We start from the raw sequence: 20,582 nt of genomic DNA, 5'->3' as shown, positions 1-20,582 counted from the left end.
CGTGGGAATGAGACGTTTTTTCGGGATCCAAAGTGCCCTGTGCCACCTTCCTGACCTAAAACTGTCATTTTAAAGAATCACGTCAGTCCACTGCGTCGTTTCCACGTGAAAAAAGGACAAACAAACACTCTTTCACATTTATAACATGAATATATTAGATATACGGATTATATATGAATTTCTTCGTTGTTTCATCACAGATGGTGAACGCCGGCGAGGATGTCTTGGTCTTCTACAATGACAAAGTTTCGTTCAATTACTTCATACAGATGATGAAACAGTACAAAGAGAAAGGGGAAATGCCCGAAGCTCTTACGTGAGTGGACACCCTGTGTTACTAATACTAGATCACATACTAACTACTACTTCAGAGGATCTTGAGATGCTGTAGTCTAAATCGGATTTACATATCGCCTTTTCGCATTAAAAGCGTACAATTTCCAAAAATATTCGAAATTGAGTTAATATGGGTAAACATTTGGTATCACCAGTATTTTTTTCATAAATACTGTCAAAAGAGCGTAGTTTAGTTTTAGTTTTTTTTTTTAGCTTTCGCTATCATTTGTAAGAAAATTAATACATACTTTTATCTTACTTTAATAGACAGATATTGTAACTGATAAAAAAATGTTGCGAATATGATTAATATTAAAAACATCATATTTACGTTAAACCTTTAAAACACTCTCACCCTACAAAATTAGTAAGTTTTGAGATTATATGGTTTAATGCGAGAAGACGATATCATTCATATACTGAGACCTTAGAACTTTATCTCAAGGTAGGTGACGCATTTACGTTGTAGATGTCTATGGGCTACAGTAACCACTTAACATCAGGTGGGCTGTGAGCTCGTGCATCCATCTAAGCAATTAAAAAAACTAAGATTTGGGAAGACCACGTAACAATTAAACAAAGCCAACTGAAATTAACGCCATTTTCAAATATATTCATTAACACTGTTGAATTATCGTCTCATACTACACTATAATACCCTATCTATATAATAAAGATTTTATTTATATACTAATATATAAATTTACAGTAGTTTTTACGGATGTTCCGTTATAACTACTGAACCATGCATCCGATTGACTTGAAACTTGGTATCCATGTAGAATATACATGTACTTAATGGATAGGCTAATATTTATATGAGTGTTGGCCTCCCTACACGAGTTGCGGGGGCGTTAATGATGAGAATGTTTGTAGGGGTGAGAAATAATAATGTTAATTTTAAATATACATTTTGTTAGCTTATCTTTGACGACACGAACAGTTCTGTATTGAATGTGGGCTTGATAGTGACATGGTTGAATTCACCACCAGATACCACATCCAGCTCGTGAAGCTGCTGACGTGCTGCACCATGGGGAAGAACGTGTACACGGAGATCAAGTGCCACTCGCTGCTGCCGCTGGACGACATCGTGTCCGCCATCACCAACCCGCACTGCATCCCCGAGGTGACGGCTGCCGACTGGGAACCTTAGCTTGAGGGCAGACGACCGTGTATCTTTTGTCCAGCACGGTTTATTTATTTATCTTTTCAATTATCTGCAACATATCCAGGGGTTAAAGACTATTTGGACTTTTTGGCGGGAACGCGAGGAGTGAAGTTGTGTGATTTGTTTTATTTTGTCTATTTAGTGTTTCTTCAGGTTTAAATGTGTAATAACGGTGGTTTAATAACTGATTAATATCTATGAAACTGCACAAATGTGGGAAAATCAAACAAAACTGCTGGACGTAACTTCTCGCGTTCCTCCAAAAAGTCTATTGAAAAAAGGCCCGTTAAATGACCACCATTTTACTGATATTTATTTCATCATTCAAAACTTCATAAAATTGTCTAGACATAGATTTCCAAGCAAAATTAAAACTACACATGACAACTGAATGTAATTATGTTTAGGTGAAAGAAGCGTACGTGGGCTTCCTGAACCACTGCTACATCGACACGGAGGTGGAGATGAAGGAGATCTACAGCAGCAACTACATGTGGGACCTGTTCGAGCGCTCCTTCCTGCAGGACATGCACGCCATCCTGCAGAGCGGCGCCGCCTGTGAGTACCCGCTTTATTACTGGACCACAAGGACAAAAGAATTATTATTTTAATTTTTAGTACGAGTCAATATTATAACCTGTACTATGGCTACCGGACCACATAGGTAAATTCCGTTCCGCATCCCGAAATATGAGCTTGAGTTTTATCAGATCATGAACCAGGAACATATGACTGGCAGAACTACGCGCGACTAGGTAATGCGACTAGACCTCATGTCCGAGGTGTACAACTACTATTTAGTGGCGTGTGTGGGTTCCGGCTCACCCCCCTCCCCTCCCCCAGGGTCGGACGTGCCGTCGTCGTCGCACAAGCCGTCCACCACCAGCACGCACCGCGCCTGGGTCAACTACGTCACCGACGTGCTCATGCACACCATATGCACGTTCTTCAACTCGCCCTTCAGCGACCAAAGCACAACCGTGCAGGTAACTGTCACTGCCATTGTCTATATACACTCTACATTTAAATTGTATACGTTTTGAGCAAGGATGTTACTGGAACATAAATCGACTGTGGCTTGATGAGTAAGTCTTTATAATTTTACTGGTGGTAGAACCTCTTGTGAGTCCGCACGGGTAGGTACCAGCACCCCGCCTATTTCTGCCGTGAAGTAATGCGTTTCGGCTTGAAGGATGAGGCAGCCGTTGTAACTATACTGGGACCTTAGAACTCATATCTCAAGGTAGGTAACGGCATTTATGTTATAGATGTCTATGGGCTCCGGTAACCACTTAAATTAGGTAGGCCGTGAGCTCGTCCACCCATCTAAGCAATAAAAAATTGTAGATTTGCGTATTTTCTAGCAATATTCCCCACGATATTGTCATATATTGTAATCTTCATAATTTCGATTTTGAATTATGAAATCAAATTTGTATTGGGATTTAATAGCAACACTATCACTATTGCAATTTTTATATTAAACACACCCACGTCCTGTCCTAAAAAAGGACCTTTGTTTTTTTCAACTGTCAATAATTAAATTTAAAATTGTAAGATGTTAGTTCATTACAAACAATTCAGGACAATTTCGTTTATTGAGAGAATACTAGTATTTAGAACTTGATCAAAAAAGAATGATGAAGTCCCCCAAATCGAATCTGCGCTTGCCAAATCACATTACTAAAACAATCAGATCGCTCTATATTTGTTGTTAAGTATTTACCCTCTGCAATTCACGAAACTTCATAATTATATGCTATTCTCCTATGCTACCGCTGGACCTGGAATACGACTGCGTGAGTGTTGAAAATCTATTAATTCCGTAAAATATTTGAATTCAGTGCTATCACATATATTGGCCATACTAATATTCTAATGCAGATGCGAGTAATGCCATCTGTTGTCAAATAGCAATAAATGGAAATCTAAACTACTAGTAATATAATATTTCAGAAAATTGTAGACATAAGCGCCGCAGAGACTACACGAAGGTAGTTAGTATTACTCAGTTCTATAGTAACCGGCAAACATCGTGAGCAAATGACCTTGACTGCGCAGAACCGAATTTTAGATCACTTTGGTGGTGAGGGTGAGGCGCGACGGCAGGGGACATCGTATCGAGCGCGTTATTGGTAGATCAGTCGAACCTTGCGTCCCGCACCGCATTCCGCATTCCGCTTGCTCCCAAAAGTACGCTTGCGTACAGTGAAAAGTCTATCGTTATTAATCGTTAAGTTATATTTTGTTATAATTGCTTGTTGACTTTGTTGCCATTGCTATTTGTTGAGTGTTTGTTGATTTTTTATAAAAAATACACTATGCCGCGACAAACTGGTGTAGGATTCAAAAGAAAGGGTAGAAAAATTGTGTACGACGTATATTGCTTCATTATAAAACAGGGGAAGAATGATATTATGGAAAAAGTAAAACAGACTTCGGAAGCAACAAAAACATCAGTGAGTACTGTTAGGTGCATTATTAACGAAGCTAAAGGCTCTGGCTTGCTCATCGTGCTTGGGACTCCGGGTAAGAAAAGATCAGGGAAGAAGAAAGTTACCGGAATGGATAGTTTCGTTCAATCTGTTATAAAAAGATGTAATCATAATAACTACATAACAAGCAGCGAAACTCCGTACCGTAGAAAGGCTTCGAAAATTTTAAAGAAGATATACATTTTAATGGCTCGGAATGAAGTTTACGACGAATTATGAAAGAGCTAGGCTTCAGATGGAAAAAAAAACAGAAAATAATCGGAAGCTGGTAATTGAAAAAAGTAACATTCGATTACTACGAATCGAATATCTTAAAAAAATAATTAATTATAGACAAAAAAGAAGATCGAACCGACTGAGTCGTAAACTACACCGATGAGCCCTATGTCGACTTATCACGATGATGGCGACTCGGGTGATGAAAACAGTGATGATGATAATGGTCAAGATTATGATAACGAAAAAAAATTACAAATACCAGCTTCGCTTCAACTGAACGAAGACCTGGCAACAGCTCTAGTTTTGACTTAATAGAAGGAATATCTATTTTACCCCAAGATTAAATTATTATAATTATTAACCTATATTTTTTGTTGATGTTCTAATAAATATATAAATAAATACATATGTTGATTTTAATAATTTAATTGCATTATGACGCAGAGTAAATAATGTTTTTGCACGTGAGTGTACCATGCGCAAACTTACCCCCACTACGTCAACAAATGCTCAAGAAGTTTGCCGGCTATTATACTCGACATAGATAATACACATAAATTAGTTATAGATAAGCAACTCAAGCACTCAACAAAATGTTTACGGGCGCCGGCCACTACATGGCTTCACTTCGATTAGTTTCTCATTGCTCCTGTAGATGGCAGTAACAAATCACCAATCCTATATTTTACTTTTTATGAAGGAAACCACTAATTGATAAAATTTCATCAATTTGTGTATAACAAATAAAGACTTGTATATTTTTTTATTTTTGTTTATTTTCTGTCTTAGTTACACAATAATTAAGTGCCTTACATAACTTTAAAGAACATATAAGTTTATGGGCATCCGCTACAAGATGTCACTAGTTTCCATACAAAAAAAATATTTGTTTTAAAGTATCGCAGTTTCATTGCCCTGCTATTCAAAGCGGAACAGCGGACGGATTCTCTAATTACTAGTGCACAACAATATCTATAATATCATGCCTGTGCCTATTTCTGCCGCGAAGAAGCAGTGCGTTATATTTCGAAGCTAAGCTCAAATCAAATCAAACTTTATTAGCTAAAAGACGGCTTACAAAGTTGTTGATAGTTATTTTATAGAACAGCGTGTTTCTACCAGGTCGGCGTGCAAATATTATTCAAAACTATTTACATTAAATGCATGTCAGTAAATATATTAATTATCTAGAAGTCGTCGTGGCCTAAAGGATAAGACGTCCGGTGCATTCGTATCGAGCGATGCACCGGTGTTCGAATCTCGCTAGCGGGTACCAATTTTTCTAATGAAATACTCAACAAATGTTCACGATTGACTTCCACGGTGAAGGAATAACATCGTGCAATAAAAATCAAACCCGCAAAATTATAAGTTGCGTAATTACTGGTGGTAGGACCTCTTGTGAGTCCGCACGGGTAGGTACCACCGCCCCGCCTATTTCTGCCGTGAAGCAGTAATGCGTTTCGGTTTGAAGGGTGGGGCAGCCGTTGTGATTATACTGAGACCTTAGAACTATATCTCAAGGTGTGTGGCGCATTTACGTTGTAGATGTCTATGGGCTCCAGTAACCACTTAACACCAGGTGGGCTGTGAGCTCGTCCACACATCTAAGCAATAAAAATAAATAAAATTAAAAATTAAAATATCAAACAAAAAAATAATTTAATTGAATAAGAATTAGTTATTTACGTCATAAAACGAAAACAAAGAACAGAAAGAAGCGAATTTAATATTAACATAATGATTTATCATTTAAAAAATCGTTACCCGTATAATAACATCTTAAGGTTACTCTTCGTATATACGGTGTTACTTATAATATTTTGTATTCAAGTTTAACAATATTTGCTATGTGTATGTGCATTACTATAATTCTCATGTTGTATTTGTTATTTTAGCTGTTCTACACACACTCATCACTTTTAATTATTATTCTCATAATCCTCTCGGAGGTCTGCTGGAAGAGATTTCTTAAAAAAATAAGCAGTGCCTTTGTACATAATTTTCCTATTACTCTGTACTATGTCTTCTTTTTTGCGTGTACATTATAACGTGTCTGTGTCTGAGGGTTCGGTGTATCTACCGACACACCTTTATAATTTGTAACTGTTTTAACCTCTCACTAGTATCTTATAACTATTATTGTAATTTAGCTTATTTTATGTTTTATATATCTGTGTCCAATAAACACAATATTGTTAATTGTAATTTGTTTATTTTATTGGTGTAAGTCTCCCAGAGCAGTAAGTGGTGGCGCCCTGAGATCTCCCTCACCGAGTCTCCTGTTCACCGGTTGTCTACCGAGGGTGATGTGTCAAGAAGTGGTGCGACTCGGCCCCGTGTCTCTCGACCTTTAGACCACATTTTGGGGAGTGACGCGACTGGACCTCATGTAACATCCGCATACCCATAGGCACCCTCAGACACAGACACGTTATAACACAAATAAATAAATAAGGTTAATAATTTTTTCAAGTTCTTTTTCAAGCTAAAACGTTGCTTGCAGACTCGTCAGTCGATCTTCGTGAAGTTACTCCAGACGACGTTCAGTATATACCAGTGCCCGTGGCTCACGCCGCCGCAGAAGCTGAACGTGGAGAAGTGTATACGGACGCTCAGCGAGGTCGGTGAGTTGCAGCAGCCTCCCCCGGGAAGCCTTGTCGTCAACGTGTCCAGGACATAATACCCCCGATGCTCAGCACATATTATCATTATTCATTAGTTTCCAATTATTATACTGTATATATACAGGCTGACTGATTGAAAATTTTATATATTCAAGGACATGATAATTCATGGTCACATGAAGAAATACAAATGAACTTGTACAGAGAAAACCTTCATTCAATTAATTAGTTAAAATTTGATATTTCTGGATACCGATCGGCGCCCGCGCGCGTTTTGTTTCGAGGCTGAATGGGTGCGCAGGGTGGAGGTGCGCGCGGGGTTGAGGCCCCGCCCGGCGGGTGAGAGCAGGGTCGCATCCAATCAGTGTGCCGCGTTCAAATGATGCCACGATTTTTTTTTATGGGAATTTATGACCTGGTAACTAAGTCCTTTAGGTGAAGTCTTATTTTAATTTGAAAACTTTTTTATATTAAAAATTATATTATGAAATGAAATGAAAACAAAATGAGATGAGATGATATTATGGGATGAAATATAATCTCAATAAAATGGTGGTCATTTACTGAGACTTTTTCAGTGGACTTTTTGGAGGATCCCGTTAAGTTACGTTCAGCGGCTTTGTTTCATTTTCCCACATTTGTGCATTTTCACAGATACTAAACAGCTAATAAACCACCGTTATTAGTTATTACACATTTAAACCTTATAAAACACTAAATAGACAAAATAAAACAAATCACCCAATTTCACTGCTCGCGTTCCTGTCAAAAAGTCCGATGCCGCGATCGTCGACCGGTATAAAGAAAACAAGTACCTTGTCGCGTGACCGGCTAATCTGTTCCAATACGCGCGCGGCGCGAGTGACCACGCTTATTGTTTTTAGTAGATAATTAAAGATAAATTAAGCAAATATTAGGCATCTACTTTTTTTAGAACGAGAATCGAGTACTGAGCACTCTATATCAATATGTAAAGTGTTCAACCAGTCAACCTGTATAACTAATATTGGATAAGAATCCTTGAAGGTAGGAAACTTTTTAGAATGTTATCCTGCCGTATCCGATGTGCATGCTTAATGGCAATAAAGTCTACAATAAGTTGAATATCAAATCGTAAGAATAAAAGGGATCGCAATGTGCAGCCCAAATATTTATACTACTGCACATTGCGAAAAACGTCCTACCGGTAATGGGGTCTTGCCTACCGCACGGGTAGCTACCACCGCCCTGTCTACTACTGCCGTGCAATAGTAATGCGTTTCGGTTGGAGGGTGGTGTGGTCGTTGTCAGAGCTGAGATTTAGAACTCATGTATCAAGGTGGTTTTACACTGGTGGTAGGACATCTTGTGAGTCCGCACGGGTAGGTATCACCGCCCTGCCTATTTCTGCCGTTAAGCAGTAATGCGTTTCGGCTTGAAGGGTGGGATAGCCGTTGTAACTATACTGAGACCTTAGAACTTATATCTCAAGGTGAGTGGCGGTATTTACATTGTAGATGTCGATGGGCTCCAGTGACCACTTAACACTAGGTGGGCTTTGAGCTCGTCCACCCATCTAAGCAATAAAAAAAATTAAAAAAAAATGTGGGTGGTGGCTGATCACCTATTAAGTCCATAAAAAATATTTTTGACAGCGAAATCTCGCAGTATCGCGATCCCGCTGGAGCTCGAGGCTAAAATACAGACAGTGTTCGAGAAGGCTGCCGCGCTGTCCCGCCAGACCAGCAAGTGGCTGCAAGCCTCGAAGACCTCAAAGCTTGAGAAGATGGCTTCGCAGGTGCGTTTCTTAAACACGAGTCATTGTTTACCCGAAACCTTTCCTGGGGCGGGGCGTGGTGACCGCACGTTCAAATTTAATTTTCAGAGATTTCGTATTATAGAAAATGTTTTTTTTTATTGCATATATGGGTGGACGAGCTCACAGTCCACCCGGTGTTAAGTGGTTACTGGATCCCATTACAACGCAAATACGCCACCCACCCTGAGACATAAGTTCCAAGGCCTCAGTGTAGTTACAACGGCTGCCCCACCCTTCAAACCGAAACGCATTACTGCTTCACGGCAGAAATAGACAAGGCTTGGGTACCTACCCGCGCGGACTCACAAGAGGTCCTACCGCCAGTAATTACGCTAATTATAATTTTGCGGGTTTGATTTTTATTACACGATGTTATTCCTTCACCGTGGAAGTCAATCGTGAGCATTTGTTAAGTACGTATTTAATTGGAAAAATTGGTACCCGCCTGAGATTCGAACATCGGTGCATCGCTCAACACGAATGCATCGGACGTCTTATTCTTTAGGCCACGACGACTTCAATTATTGTTGTTAAAATAGTGTCGCGTGTTGGCAGTTGAACTTGCAGAACGATAGGTCGGTGATGGAGGGTCTACAGGAGATCGTGTCCCTGCTGGAGGAACAGCTCCGGCCGCTGCTGCAGGCGGAGCAGTCGCTCCTGGTGGACATCCTGTACAAGCCGCACCTCCTGTTCACCAGCCCCGCCCAGCCCGACGCCAGCGGGATCTTTATATCACGGTATGTGCTCACACAGCTTCCATTCCGTCATAGGAATATATAATCAACAAAATGATTCAGTGAAATATTATAAATTTAAATAGCAGTAAAAAAATACGTACATATTTAGTTGCTACCAAAAACAAATTAATCATTGACGTAAAACAAAAAACATTGCATATGTTATGTGCAGTGGTCGGAGTAGGTAGATTGATTTTATATACTTGCGTCATGATATTATATTATGGACATGCCATTTTATCCATTATTTTTAATCCTCAACGGATACAATTTCTATATTTATGAGATAAAGTAACAAAAAGCCCTATCTAAGTTTTGTCTCATACTGACAAGCGTCATTTCTAATTCAACAGAAAGGGACAAAATACGGTGTAACTATTCCAAGGCGTTTTTGTATAAAATAAAATACTGATTTCTTTCACCATTAGCTAGCACTGGTAGCGTAGATTAATATTATTAATACGTTATTCACCTTAAACACAGATTCATGCTAATTTCAAAATTCCGGAACAAATATCACAATAAATATGAAGTTCCGGTATTTTGGAGGCATATCCATATTGTCCTCTACGTTTGAAGTCGACGACCTTAAATCAATCTACCTACTCCGACCTCTAGTTATGTGTCACAATATTTATCAAGGTCCATACATTTTCGACCATAAATGTATTTTCAGATTAATACGTCACACCGAGAAGCTTCTAGAAGAAAAAGAAGAAAAACTGTGCGTGAAAGTCCTACGCACGTTGAGAGAGATGATGGCTGTTGACCCGGAATATGGCGAGAAGGTATGCTTCAGCTGGTACACAAATTAATCATCGAAAACCATCGAAAGTACCATCAACAACAACAAAAAAAAATGTTGATGGATGCTCTATGCATTTCCTTGTTCCGCCTTGTTTGCCGGGAACGCGAGGAGTGAAGTTGTGTGATTTGTTTTATTTTGTCAATTTAGTGTTTCTTCAGGTTTAAATGTGTAATAACGGTGGTTTATTAACTCTTTAGTATCTGTAAAAGCACACAAACGTGGGAAAATGAAACAAAGCTGCTGGACGTGACTTTTCGAGATCCTCCAAAAAGTCCACTGAAAAAGTCTCAGTAAATGACCACCATTTTACTGAGATTATATTTCATCTCATATCATTTCATTTCACTCCATATTACCATTTTTCATAAAAATAAGAATATAAATTAAAATAAGACTTGACTTAAAGGTCTTAGTTACCAGGTCATAAAATATTTTTTTTTAAATTTGTCGCCAGGGCAACCAACTGAGGAACAAGTTGCTGTCTCAATATTTCGTGAACCGGAAGTCCGAGCCGAAGGTCCAGCCCCCGCCGCCCCCCGCCCCCGCCACGCACGGGCCCGGCGGTGAGCACCCGACAACCTAACAATACACTAGAATGTTTAGTTTAAAAATATGCATACATTAACAATATTAAGTACATATCGACGCTTGAAAGGCAAACGTGACTAAGCGACAATGCGCGAAATTTACAGTAGACTAATTTAAAGTTGAAATACCTGAAAAAAATTCTATTTTAACGAATCTAGCTGTAGGATTGAAATGATTTTAATAGACCTAGAAATATATATTTTTTGCGCATCGAAAATTGTTATTGCCTATCATTTATGTATAAAGCAGTTATTGTCGCTTAGTCACGTTTGCCTTTCAAGCGTCGATATGTATGTCCGGTACTAACACGTTGGTTCAAGTACAGATATTACAAAGAAACTATTGAAAAATTTTGGGTTTTTTTGTGCTTATGGTATTGCGGGGGTACACGGTCATCACTTACGATCGTATTACGTAACTGCCAAGCGAAAGTCTGTAACGTTAGCAGATGTGAGGTACTAAGGTCGACGACCTATTTAAATAAATAATTTCAAATCGCGTCTGGCAATACCACTGTCAGTGATCTGCCAAGTAAACCTTTCTCACATAAGACCGAAATAATTGTTTTTTATCATTTAAAAAAAACATGCATATTTTTAAACTAATACAAAATTCGGCAAACATCTAACGTGATCTAGTTTGCACAATACTTAGATGTAGCTAATCGTATCAATTAGGAAAATTAATTAGTAATAAAGTTTTTTCGATTCCTTTGACTATAGAAAATTACGTAAGTCTTAAAGAAAATATTTTATTACAAGAAAAAAATCACGTCACTAATTCTTAATTATATTGTTTGACAAAAAGTAAACGAGTAATGGAACAAAAACTAGACGGCACATACAGTAATGGATCGTGTAGAAATACTATCATTTTTTTTTAATTGACAACATGCATGCCCTCCAGATAAACATCATCAACAGCTGAAGCCAGGTGGGTGGTGTGCCGAGTGAGGGCTCTGTGTTGTCGCCAGAACCATACAGTCGGATATTTGACTAACTAAAAGCAAAATATGAAACAATAACTAATAGTCGAAATCGGATGTCTGTGTCAAACTTAACATTAATGGCCTTTATTAATTAATATATTGCTTATAGTTCTTACACTAATAATATAATAATTTGGTCTATAGTGATTACATAAAAACACTATGTAATGACTATTTTTAATATGTAGTGTGTTTGATTAAATTTCTTATTAGATATTGAAACAATGTATTTTTGTATGAAAAATAATATACAATTAAATACTTGAAGATTTTGTAATCTATGAGAATCTAAAAGAGTATTACATAAAGTTGGAGATACAATAATAATATATTTTATTAATTCGTAGATAAATAGAAAGTAGCCCGCTATTGAAATGTCAGTGTTAAAACGAAGGCCGTTAAGTACAAATTGGCTCGACAGACAATACAGTAACTGCTGTCTTGTGCACAAGTCAGATTAGAGCAAAATTTGAATTAATCTTTTGACCTGTCAAATATCCGATGTTATAGTTCAGATTTGCAGCTATTTTGCTTGTTAACCACCCCATTATTTTATATAGTATCCCCTTGTTTATTGTAACAGTACAGTATACTACACAGTGTTTTGGAAAAGTAACAAAATATATTATTTTAGCACACGCCGTAGCTAGTTGTTCGCCTTATAATTCCCTGATCGCCATCTTGACTATTTCTCTTCCGTCCCTTTCTTACCCATACATTCATCCCTTTCACTCTAAACGTTCCGTTTCCCACAACGTTACGTTTATTTTGAACAATACAGGATAAGGAAAATTGTCACAAAGGTTTTTGTTTTTAAAAAACAATGTTATTCAAGTGTCGTGGCATGTAATGTTCTCACAGCTCCAAATTAAAATGTACAACAATTTCGCTGAAGCTAAATGTTTTCTAAAATATAAATAATATAAAAACTATATTTAGGACCGCATGTTAAATCTGTAATTATCAAAGTAATGAGACCCTCTATTAATATATCGAATAAGAGCTTGCTCGTTGTCTGTTTATTTGTAAAAAATGCACTTACCGCTGCCTGTTGCAAAAGCTATTTGTAATATAATATTCGATATTTTACCGAGATTAATTCGAGATTAAATGAAGTTTATTACACGATACAGCTAAGGTCTTGATGCGGACCGGCCAAACTCTGGCGCAAGTCCAAGCACACCTGGACAAGGAAGGCGCCTCTGACCTGGTCGTGGACCTCGTCATCAAGAGCACCAACCGCCCCGCCATATTCCTTGAGGCCATACAGCTGGGTAAGTTCACGTGATTTTTTTTTAATTCTTTTAATATAACTTATTATACTTTTAAAACCGACCGACGACTTTTAAAATAACCGACTGTACGCACGTTGTGTTCACACCCAAAATGATGTATTCATCATTTCTATTTAAATTAAATGTTAACGTGTGTAGATGTTATCCAATTGTGTGAATGTAATAAATAAATTAAAAATTAAAAACACTTATTATAATTAATAATATCGGTAATAAAATCAAACCCGCACAAAATCTAATTTCCGTAATTACTGGTGGTGATAACGTGTCTTGTGAGTCCGCACCGGTAGGTACCACCACCCCGCCTATTTCTGCCGTGAAGCAGTAATGCATTTCCATTTGAAGGGCGGGATAGCCTTTGTACTGTACTTGTAAAACGGACACTTGAAACTCATGTCTCATGGAGGGTGACATCATTAATGATGTCGATGGTGACCACCGTTGACCACCTAACACCAGGAGGGCCGTGAGCCCGTTCGCTAATCTTAGCCAGTAAACAAAAATTTAAAAAACCCAATGAATATAACAGATTTATAATGATATAGTTGTAATTAGAACTAGTATTACGGTTTAATCTCGCGTTTCGCCCACAACTGAGCTAACCAAAAGTGTATACATGGTTAGTTTATATGCTCTCGAAGTGGGTTCGGGAGGTGTACCAGCGAAATCTCTATACTCTATACTCTATATTGAAAGACCTTGGCTCATCAAGAACTTCCGTAAATAAACGAACATCTAAAGCCGTGCTATTAGGTTCCTGTTAAAACTGGCCGTCAGGGACAGGAATGTGAACAATGGAAGTGAGAATGACGCGTATTGATGGAGGCCCTTGAAACACCCCACTTTTGACCACTTGAATTCTCCAGATAATAAATAGCTGGGGTATAACTCGCTTTTCCACCAGCCCTATTTCTGTGGTAACGATATATAGGATGCGGAATCGCTACCTACTGTGGAGACTTCGATCGATTCATAGAGCTGAATGCAAATTAAATATCTATATTTCCAATCGAATATATATGTTAATCGAATTTTCCAGGAATCGCTCTTCTAGAAGGGGGCAACCCTATAATACAGCAAAGCATTTACACTAAACTACAAAACGGAGAAATATCTCAAGCATTTTTGAAGGTAACTTCATTTATTCATTCACCTATCTATATATTAATACGTGAAGCAAAAACTTTGTATCCCTTTTTACGAAAATGGCGTGGACGGAGGAGTATGAAATTTTCCACACTTATACAGAATATAGAGAAGAAGTGCACAATGCTAATATTTTTTTTAAATAATGCATAAAAGATACATTAAATCAATAAAGAAAACATTACACACACTACATACCATGTATTTGACGCACACACGCATGCATACTATTTATTGTCAAACTTTTGTTCTTGACGTCTGTGGTCAAATTGGGAATAGATTAAATATTGTTTGTCTTTGTTAATTTTTTTATAGAGTAGCTTTGGCGAAATTTGTGATTATAGAAGTATAAAATACAATCATGATAGTGTACAAACATACAATTCCAATTAAGTATTATAGTCGAATTTCGACTACTGTGGGACCTCTAGTACATATTATATCTTGTCTTGTCTTGTGAGTCCGCACGGGTAGGTACCACTACTCTGCCTAGTTCTGCCGTGAAGCAGTGATGCGTTTCAGTTTTACGTTTACAATACATTATAGATGTCTATGAGCTCAAGTAACCACTTAACACCAGGCGGGTCTTGATCTAACCCACCTGTCTAAGCCATTATTTTTTTTTATCTTACGTTAATTGAAAATATAATTGTTCCACTGTTCGTAAACGATTTCTTAAAGTTTAGTAACCAGGCAGGACTCTTAACAGAATTAACCTAATCATTCTCGTTCTCACCAGGTGTTCTATGATAAAATGCGTGAAGCACAACAAGAGATCAGGTCGCTCGCGGCCAGCAGCACCACCGCCGCCGGCGCCGACAAGCAGCGGGCCCCGCACGCGGACGCCAAGAAGCCGCTTGAAAACGGTAACTCCTCGACCTCAACCAATGTCTTTACCATGACCAATAACTATCACGTGTCACATAACAATCATTAGCGTATTTACAAAGAGCTGTATGTCACATACTGTGATATTCGTTTTTATTGCTCCAGGGGTGAAGTCGAGTCCGGGGCCGCTGGTGGTGGGCGAGGAGATGGATGAGGAGGTGAACAGCGCGTGCGGCACCGCGGTGCACGCCTACTCCGACGTGCACACCATATCGCACGGTAACTGTCGCGCACTGGCCCGCGCCGGACCGGGTGGTGGAATTGTTTGAGATTATCCCCTCATCTCCTTTTTATCATCGCACCTCCCGCCATCAGAGCAGAGTTCATCCATATCATCTGGAACCGCTGCGTTCATCGACAGCTCATACGTTTCCAGAGGTCTTTTTTGCCACGTACCATCCGGCTATGGAATGAGCTCCCCTCCACGGTGTTTCCTGAGTGCTATGACATGTCCTTCTTTAAAAGAGGCTTGTGGAGAGTATTAAATGGTAAACAGCGGCTTGGCTCTGCCCCTGGCATTGCTGAAGTCCATGGGCGACGGTAGCCACTCACCATCAGGTGGGCCGTGTGCTCGTCTTCCTACAAGGACAATAAAAATAAAATAAAAAAAGACCCAAGTACCGCTCTTACTAGGGCAGATGTTAGCAAATTCACTCAGGCTGAGCTCCGTGAACCCTAACAACCAAAAGGAAGCCTCTGCAGGCTACCGTAAGATAAATGAAAAAAAAATTGGCTTCCCTACTATTTTCAAATGGGGCGGATACTCTCGTTGAACTTATCTCATGGTGGGTGACGCATTTACATTGTATATGTCCATGGGCTCCAGTAACCACTTAACATCAGGTAGGCTGTGAGCTCGTCCACCCATCTAAGCTATAAAAAAAAAACCTTTATTTTTTATTTTTTTTATTTTATTTTGTATATCATATCTCAGACACCAGCAGCCTTTTTTTTCTTTCTTTTCTTCTCTTTTCTTTTCCACCAGCATCTCATGTTCCACTCATTTAATTACTAGATTGTATTTAGATAGAGAGAGATAGATACATCCAGTAGTGACGCGAGGTCTGCACCCGCAGGTAGCACGGCGCTGGAAGAGATCATGTGCGAAAAGAAGCGGGAGTCCAGCAACTCGGACGTGCTGCCCCCCAAGGTGGCCGTCATGAAGCCCATACTCCGCTTCCTCCAGCTCTTGTGTGAAAACCACAACCCTGATCTACAGGTGATTATAATAAATAATAATAATAATAATATTTATTCAAGCCTCTTAAAATACAAACACGTACAAGAATTCTTAACACTAGTATAATAATATACATGGCTTTTTTATGAGGTATACAATAACAATATTCCCTGACTTTTATGCTAGGAAAACCTGTGACAATGATTATTATGACTGTGACTCTCCTATTGAACCTTGATGCGTCTGCAGATTTTCAAGTTAATCCTGCTTCCTGAAGTTAGTAAGAATTATATTTAAAAACCATTAAATAGATAGATTCTGTTATCTACCATGATGACCGATGGCAACACTCTAACGCTTTGACCGTCCTGACCAGCATAACATTAAGATAGAAAATTATTATCATAATTTTTAGTTTGACTTAATCTAAAAAATCGTGTTATTTCAGTTTTAACACTAGTCTATACATATAAATAAAATTGGAGTGTCTGTTTGTAATATTGAAATAACCGCTTTTTACTACATGCATATGAATATATATATTGATATATATTTTGAAGTCGTCGTGGCCTAAAGGATAAGACGTCCGGTGCATTCGTGTTGAAGCGATGCACCGGTGTTCGAATCCCGCAGGCGGGTACCAATTTTTCTAATGAAATATGTACTCAACAAATGTTCACGATTGACTTCCACGGTGAAGGAATAACATCGTGTAATAAAAATCAAACCCGCAAAATTATAATTTGCGTAATTACTGGTGGTAGGACCTCTTGTGAGTCCGCGCGGATAGGTACCACCGCCCTGCTTATTTCTGCCGTGAAGCAGTAATGCGTTTCGGTTTGAAGGGTGGGGTAGCCGTTGTAACTATACTGAGACTTTAGAACTTGTATCTCAAGGTAGGTGGCGCGTCTACGTTGTAGATGTCTATGGGCTCCAGTAACCACTTAACATCAGGTGGGCTGTGAGCTCGTCCACCCATCTAAGCAATAAAAAAAAAATAAAAAAAAAAAAAAAATATATAAGATACATACACTAAAATTTCATTTTTTACAATATTTTTCTGTCTGTCTGTTTGTTCTGACTAATTTCTGGACCGATTTGGGGGGACTTTCACTGATAGGTAGCTGATGATATAAGGAGTAACTTAGGCTACTTTTTTTAGACTAGCTTCGCCCCACGGCTTCACCCGCGGTACGACAATAACCGCGGGTAACATCGCGGGACTCAACTATCAATAATAAAATTTAATGTTTCCGAAGCGAAGCGGGGGCGGGTCGCTAGTAAAAACTAAATTTACTCGGATTTTTTCTGTCATACAGAACCTACTAAGAAACCAAAACAACAAATCGAACTACAACCTCGTGTCGGAGACGTTGATGTTCTTGGACTGCATCTGCGGCTCTACGACCGGCGGCCTCGGACTCCTCGGACTCTACATCAACGAGGGGAACGTCTCTCTTATCAACCAGACGTTGGAAACTCTTACTGAATACTGTCAAGGTGATCCCGCAACACGCGTCTCATAGGAATTAGTTCGTTGTGTACTGATTAAGTCTTTTCAAGATTTCTGAAGTGAAACTTCTTTAAGCGAGTTGAAAGTAATATTCGTTACGGCTAGAGAGAAAAGATACAAGTTAGGACGAGCAAGAGTGAGACAATAGACAAAGCGTCTCGCGAACCACTCGACCGTGGAGAGAGGGAAAGGATAAACCAAGCTAGGTCGTTTCTCTTATATACAGCATTCCCTGTTACAAGAGAAATTTGATTTAAGGATGAAAATATAGAAAACCACTATTGTGCCACTATTGTGAAACTTTTTCACTTCTGTCACGTGCACCATTTTATATAAAGGGTGTCTTTTTTACAAAACAAGGAAAGCTAAACTTTAAATCTAAAACAGAATTGTATAAATACTCTCTTATTACTCTATACTATTTTTCAAGCTCGATTGTAATCCAAACTGAAGCAAATTCTTCTTAATCTATGTTCCTAGTCAGGATTCGATCTCGTTGATATAGAAAAAAGAACACTATTTTTACACTAATAAGGGTCATTTCTTTGGCATTGCGTTTTAATTGCAAAAGAACTTTTCTTGACTTCCACGGTGAAGGAATAAAATCGTGTAATAAAAATCAAACCCGCAAAATTATTATTTGCGTAATTACTGGCGGTAGGACCTCTTGTAAGTCCGCACGGGTAGGTACCACCGCCCCGCATATTTCTGCCGTAAAGCTACTTAATGCGTTTCGGTTCGAAGGGTGGGGTAGCCGTTGTAACTATACTGAGACCTTAGAACTTATATCTCAAAGTGGGTGGCGCATTTACGTTGTAGTTGTCTATGGGCTCCAGTAACCACTTAGCACCAAGAGCTCGTCCATTCATCTCTGCAATAAAAAACAAAAAAAAAATAACATGTGTGCAATTCACACATGTTAGAAGTGAAACCTTCAAAAATTAAAATACAATTATCCTAAATGTCTAAGTATATTAGTAGTAAAATTTTGTCATTAGTAAATAATTGTAAACCACCTTTTATAGTATGAGGTGGCCCTCTGTGAATTGATATTTTAACTTCACGTATATCCTAAATTAAAATCCACTACAAGAGGTTTCATACAAACGTTAGTATTAAAACATCTCACAGATGGCGCTGCATTAAAAATAACATACTTTATACGTATGTTTTAAAGTATGTAGGAACTGAGCATTCTGTCTCACTTTTTCTCTCGATCTTTCTCACTTGCTTGCTCCCTACTTTCACTCCATGGCTAGTTGCTTCATGCTACGTTCGCCCTGTCTTATTCTCTCGCAATCGGTCTCGATCGCTCTCTCTCTCTTTTTCGACACTTCCGTTGCATACCTGCGTGACGTTACATCTGTAAAAATTTTACCCTCATGCGCCTAAAGAAGTTTCACTTCAAAAACACGAGCCTTATTCATAGATTTTTGTATCTAACTTAATCGTCGTGTGGAGGAACCTTTATTTACATTTTAATATTATTATTAATATATTTGTTCAATTATTGAATCGTATATTAATGACAGATTGAGTTATTGTGCAATAATTAATGATTTTCTAATTTATAAATGTGTGGTTTTGATTCTACATGAATGTTCATACACAGTGGAAGTTGTTTATGAATTTTCTATATCAGTACACGTTTAGAAAATTTGTCGTCACAAGTGCACCGAGAGTCTCGCCTGTTAGGCCACTGACTCCAGGTGAAGTCGGAGTGTAATTGAATATGCAATTTAGAGAAGGGCACATCTCTGAAAATGTAAAATGTTCAGGAAATGTAAACAAAAAACTGATTATTTTCTGAAGCAGTGTAAAATTTAAAATATTAACTTTTGAGATATATTTTAGTGTTTAGTTAGCAATTGAAAATTACTGGAATTATTATAAAACGGGTGTAGGTGAGCTTCAAAACTACATGTATATGAAAAAACGTATTTCACAAAATATGCGACATGTGCCCTTTTCGAAATTGCATATTTTTTATTTTATTTTATTGCTTAGATGGGTGAACGAGCTCACAGCCCACCTGGTGTTAAGTGGTAACTGGAGTCCATAGATATCTGCGCAAATGCGCCATCCACCTTGAGATATAAGTTCTAAGGTCTCAAGTATACCTACAACGGCTGCTCCGCCCTTCAAATCGAAACGCATTACTGCTTCACGGCAGAAATAGGCAGGGCGGTGGTACCTACCCGCGCGGACTCAAAAGAGGTCCTACTACCTATTTGCCGGCCGTCTGGTGTAGTGGTAAGTGATATGGTCACTACACAAGAGGGTCGCGGGTTCGAACCCCGCCAAGGGAAGATATTTGTGTGATAAATAAAAAATATCTTTTCCAGGGTCATGGATGTATATTAAATATAAGTACGTGTATAATAAAAATCTTACATTTATTTCCGTTATCTGGTACCTGTAACACAAGTTCTTTACGAACTTAGCACGGGACCAGTTAACGTGGCGTGATTGTTAGTTAATACAGTCAAAACCGTTTACTGCGACATCGTTTAATACAACATGCCGGTTATAATAACCAAGAACAAAGGTCCCGGCTGAATGCCATATGACCGCCTTATTAAAAATATTGCTTTCTACGACATTGGTAATAACGACATACCTCATAAAACGACCACATTTAACTAATATTTCGGAGAAATATAACGCCGCTTCCAGGTCCTACAAGAAGGTAATTGCCAAGGCGAAGTCGGAGCACGTCGCTAGAGTTGGCGAGCGATTGAAGAGCTATCCCTCCGGGAGCCGTGCTTTTTGGTCGCTCGCCAAAGCTGCAGA

General features: G+C 38.6%; 1 protein-coding gene across 11 annotated transcripts in view; it reads left to right on the top strand.

Moving 5' to 3' along the window:
- The window catches only part of Itpr (Inositol 1,4,5,-trisphosphate receptor), a 113,560-nt gene that overhangs the window by 72,313 nt on the left and 20,665 nt on the right, over positions 1-20,582 (top strand). For 5 of the 11 annotated variants that reach the window (XM_089739944.1, XM_089739942.1, XM_089739939.1 and 2 more), the window contains 17 exons: positions 201-316; positions 1,330-1,465; positions 1,915-2,065; positions 2,351-2,494; positions 3,290-3,306; positions 6,728-6,848; positions 8,483-8,625; positions 9,202-9,383; positions 10,060-10,171; positions 10,646-10,754; positions 11,686-11,712; positions 12,901-13,041; positions 14,102-14,193; positions 14,948-15,074; positions 15,202-15,315; positions 16,173-16,315; positions 17,596-17,776. In XM_089739944.1, the coding sequence (XP_089596070.1) occupies positions 201-316; positions 1,330-1,465; positions 1,915-2,065; positions 2,351-2,494; positions 3,290-3,306; positions 6,728-6,848; positions 8,483-8,625; positions 9,202-9,383; positions 10,060-10,171; positions 10,646-10,754; positions 11,686-11,712; positions 12,901-13,041; positions 14,102-14,193; positions 14,948-15,074; positions 15,202-15,315; positions 16,173-16,315; positions 17,596-17,776 (2,056 nt within the window). The remainder of the gene's footprint in view (positions 1-200; positions 317-1,329; positions 1,466-1,914; positions 2,066-2,350; positions 2,495-3,289; positions 3,307-6,727; positions 6,849-8,482; positions 8,626-9,201; positions 9,384-10,059; positions 10,172-10,645; positions 10,755-11,685; positions 11,713-12,900; positions 13,042-14,101; positions 14,194-14,947; positions 15,075-15,201; positions 15,316-16,172; positions 16,316-17,595; positions 17,777-20,582) is intronic. The other 6 variants (XM_089739946.1, XM_089739940.1, XM_089739949.1 and 3 more) reach the window with 4 other exon arrangements.

Source organism: Bombyx mandarina, chromosome A1 (assembly GCF_030267445.1).
Source record: "Bombyx mandarina strain Sakado chromosome A1, ASM3026744v2".
NCBI lineage: Eukaryota > Metazoa > Arthropoda > Insecta > Lepidoptera > Bombycidae > Bombyx > Bombyx mandarina.
The sequence above is the reverse complement of the archived record's forward strand: the minus strand, read 5'-3'. Positions and strand labels throughout refer to the sequence as shown.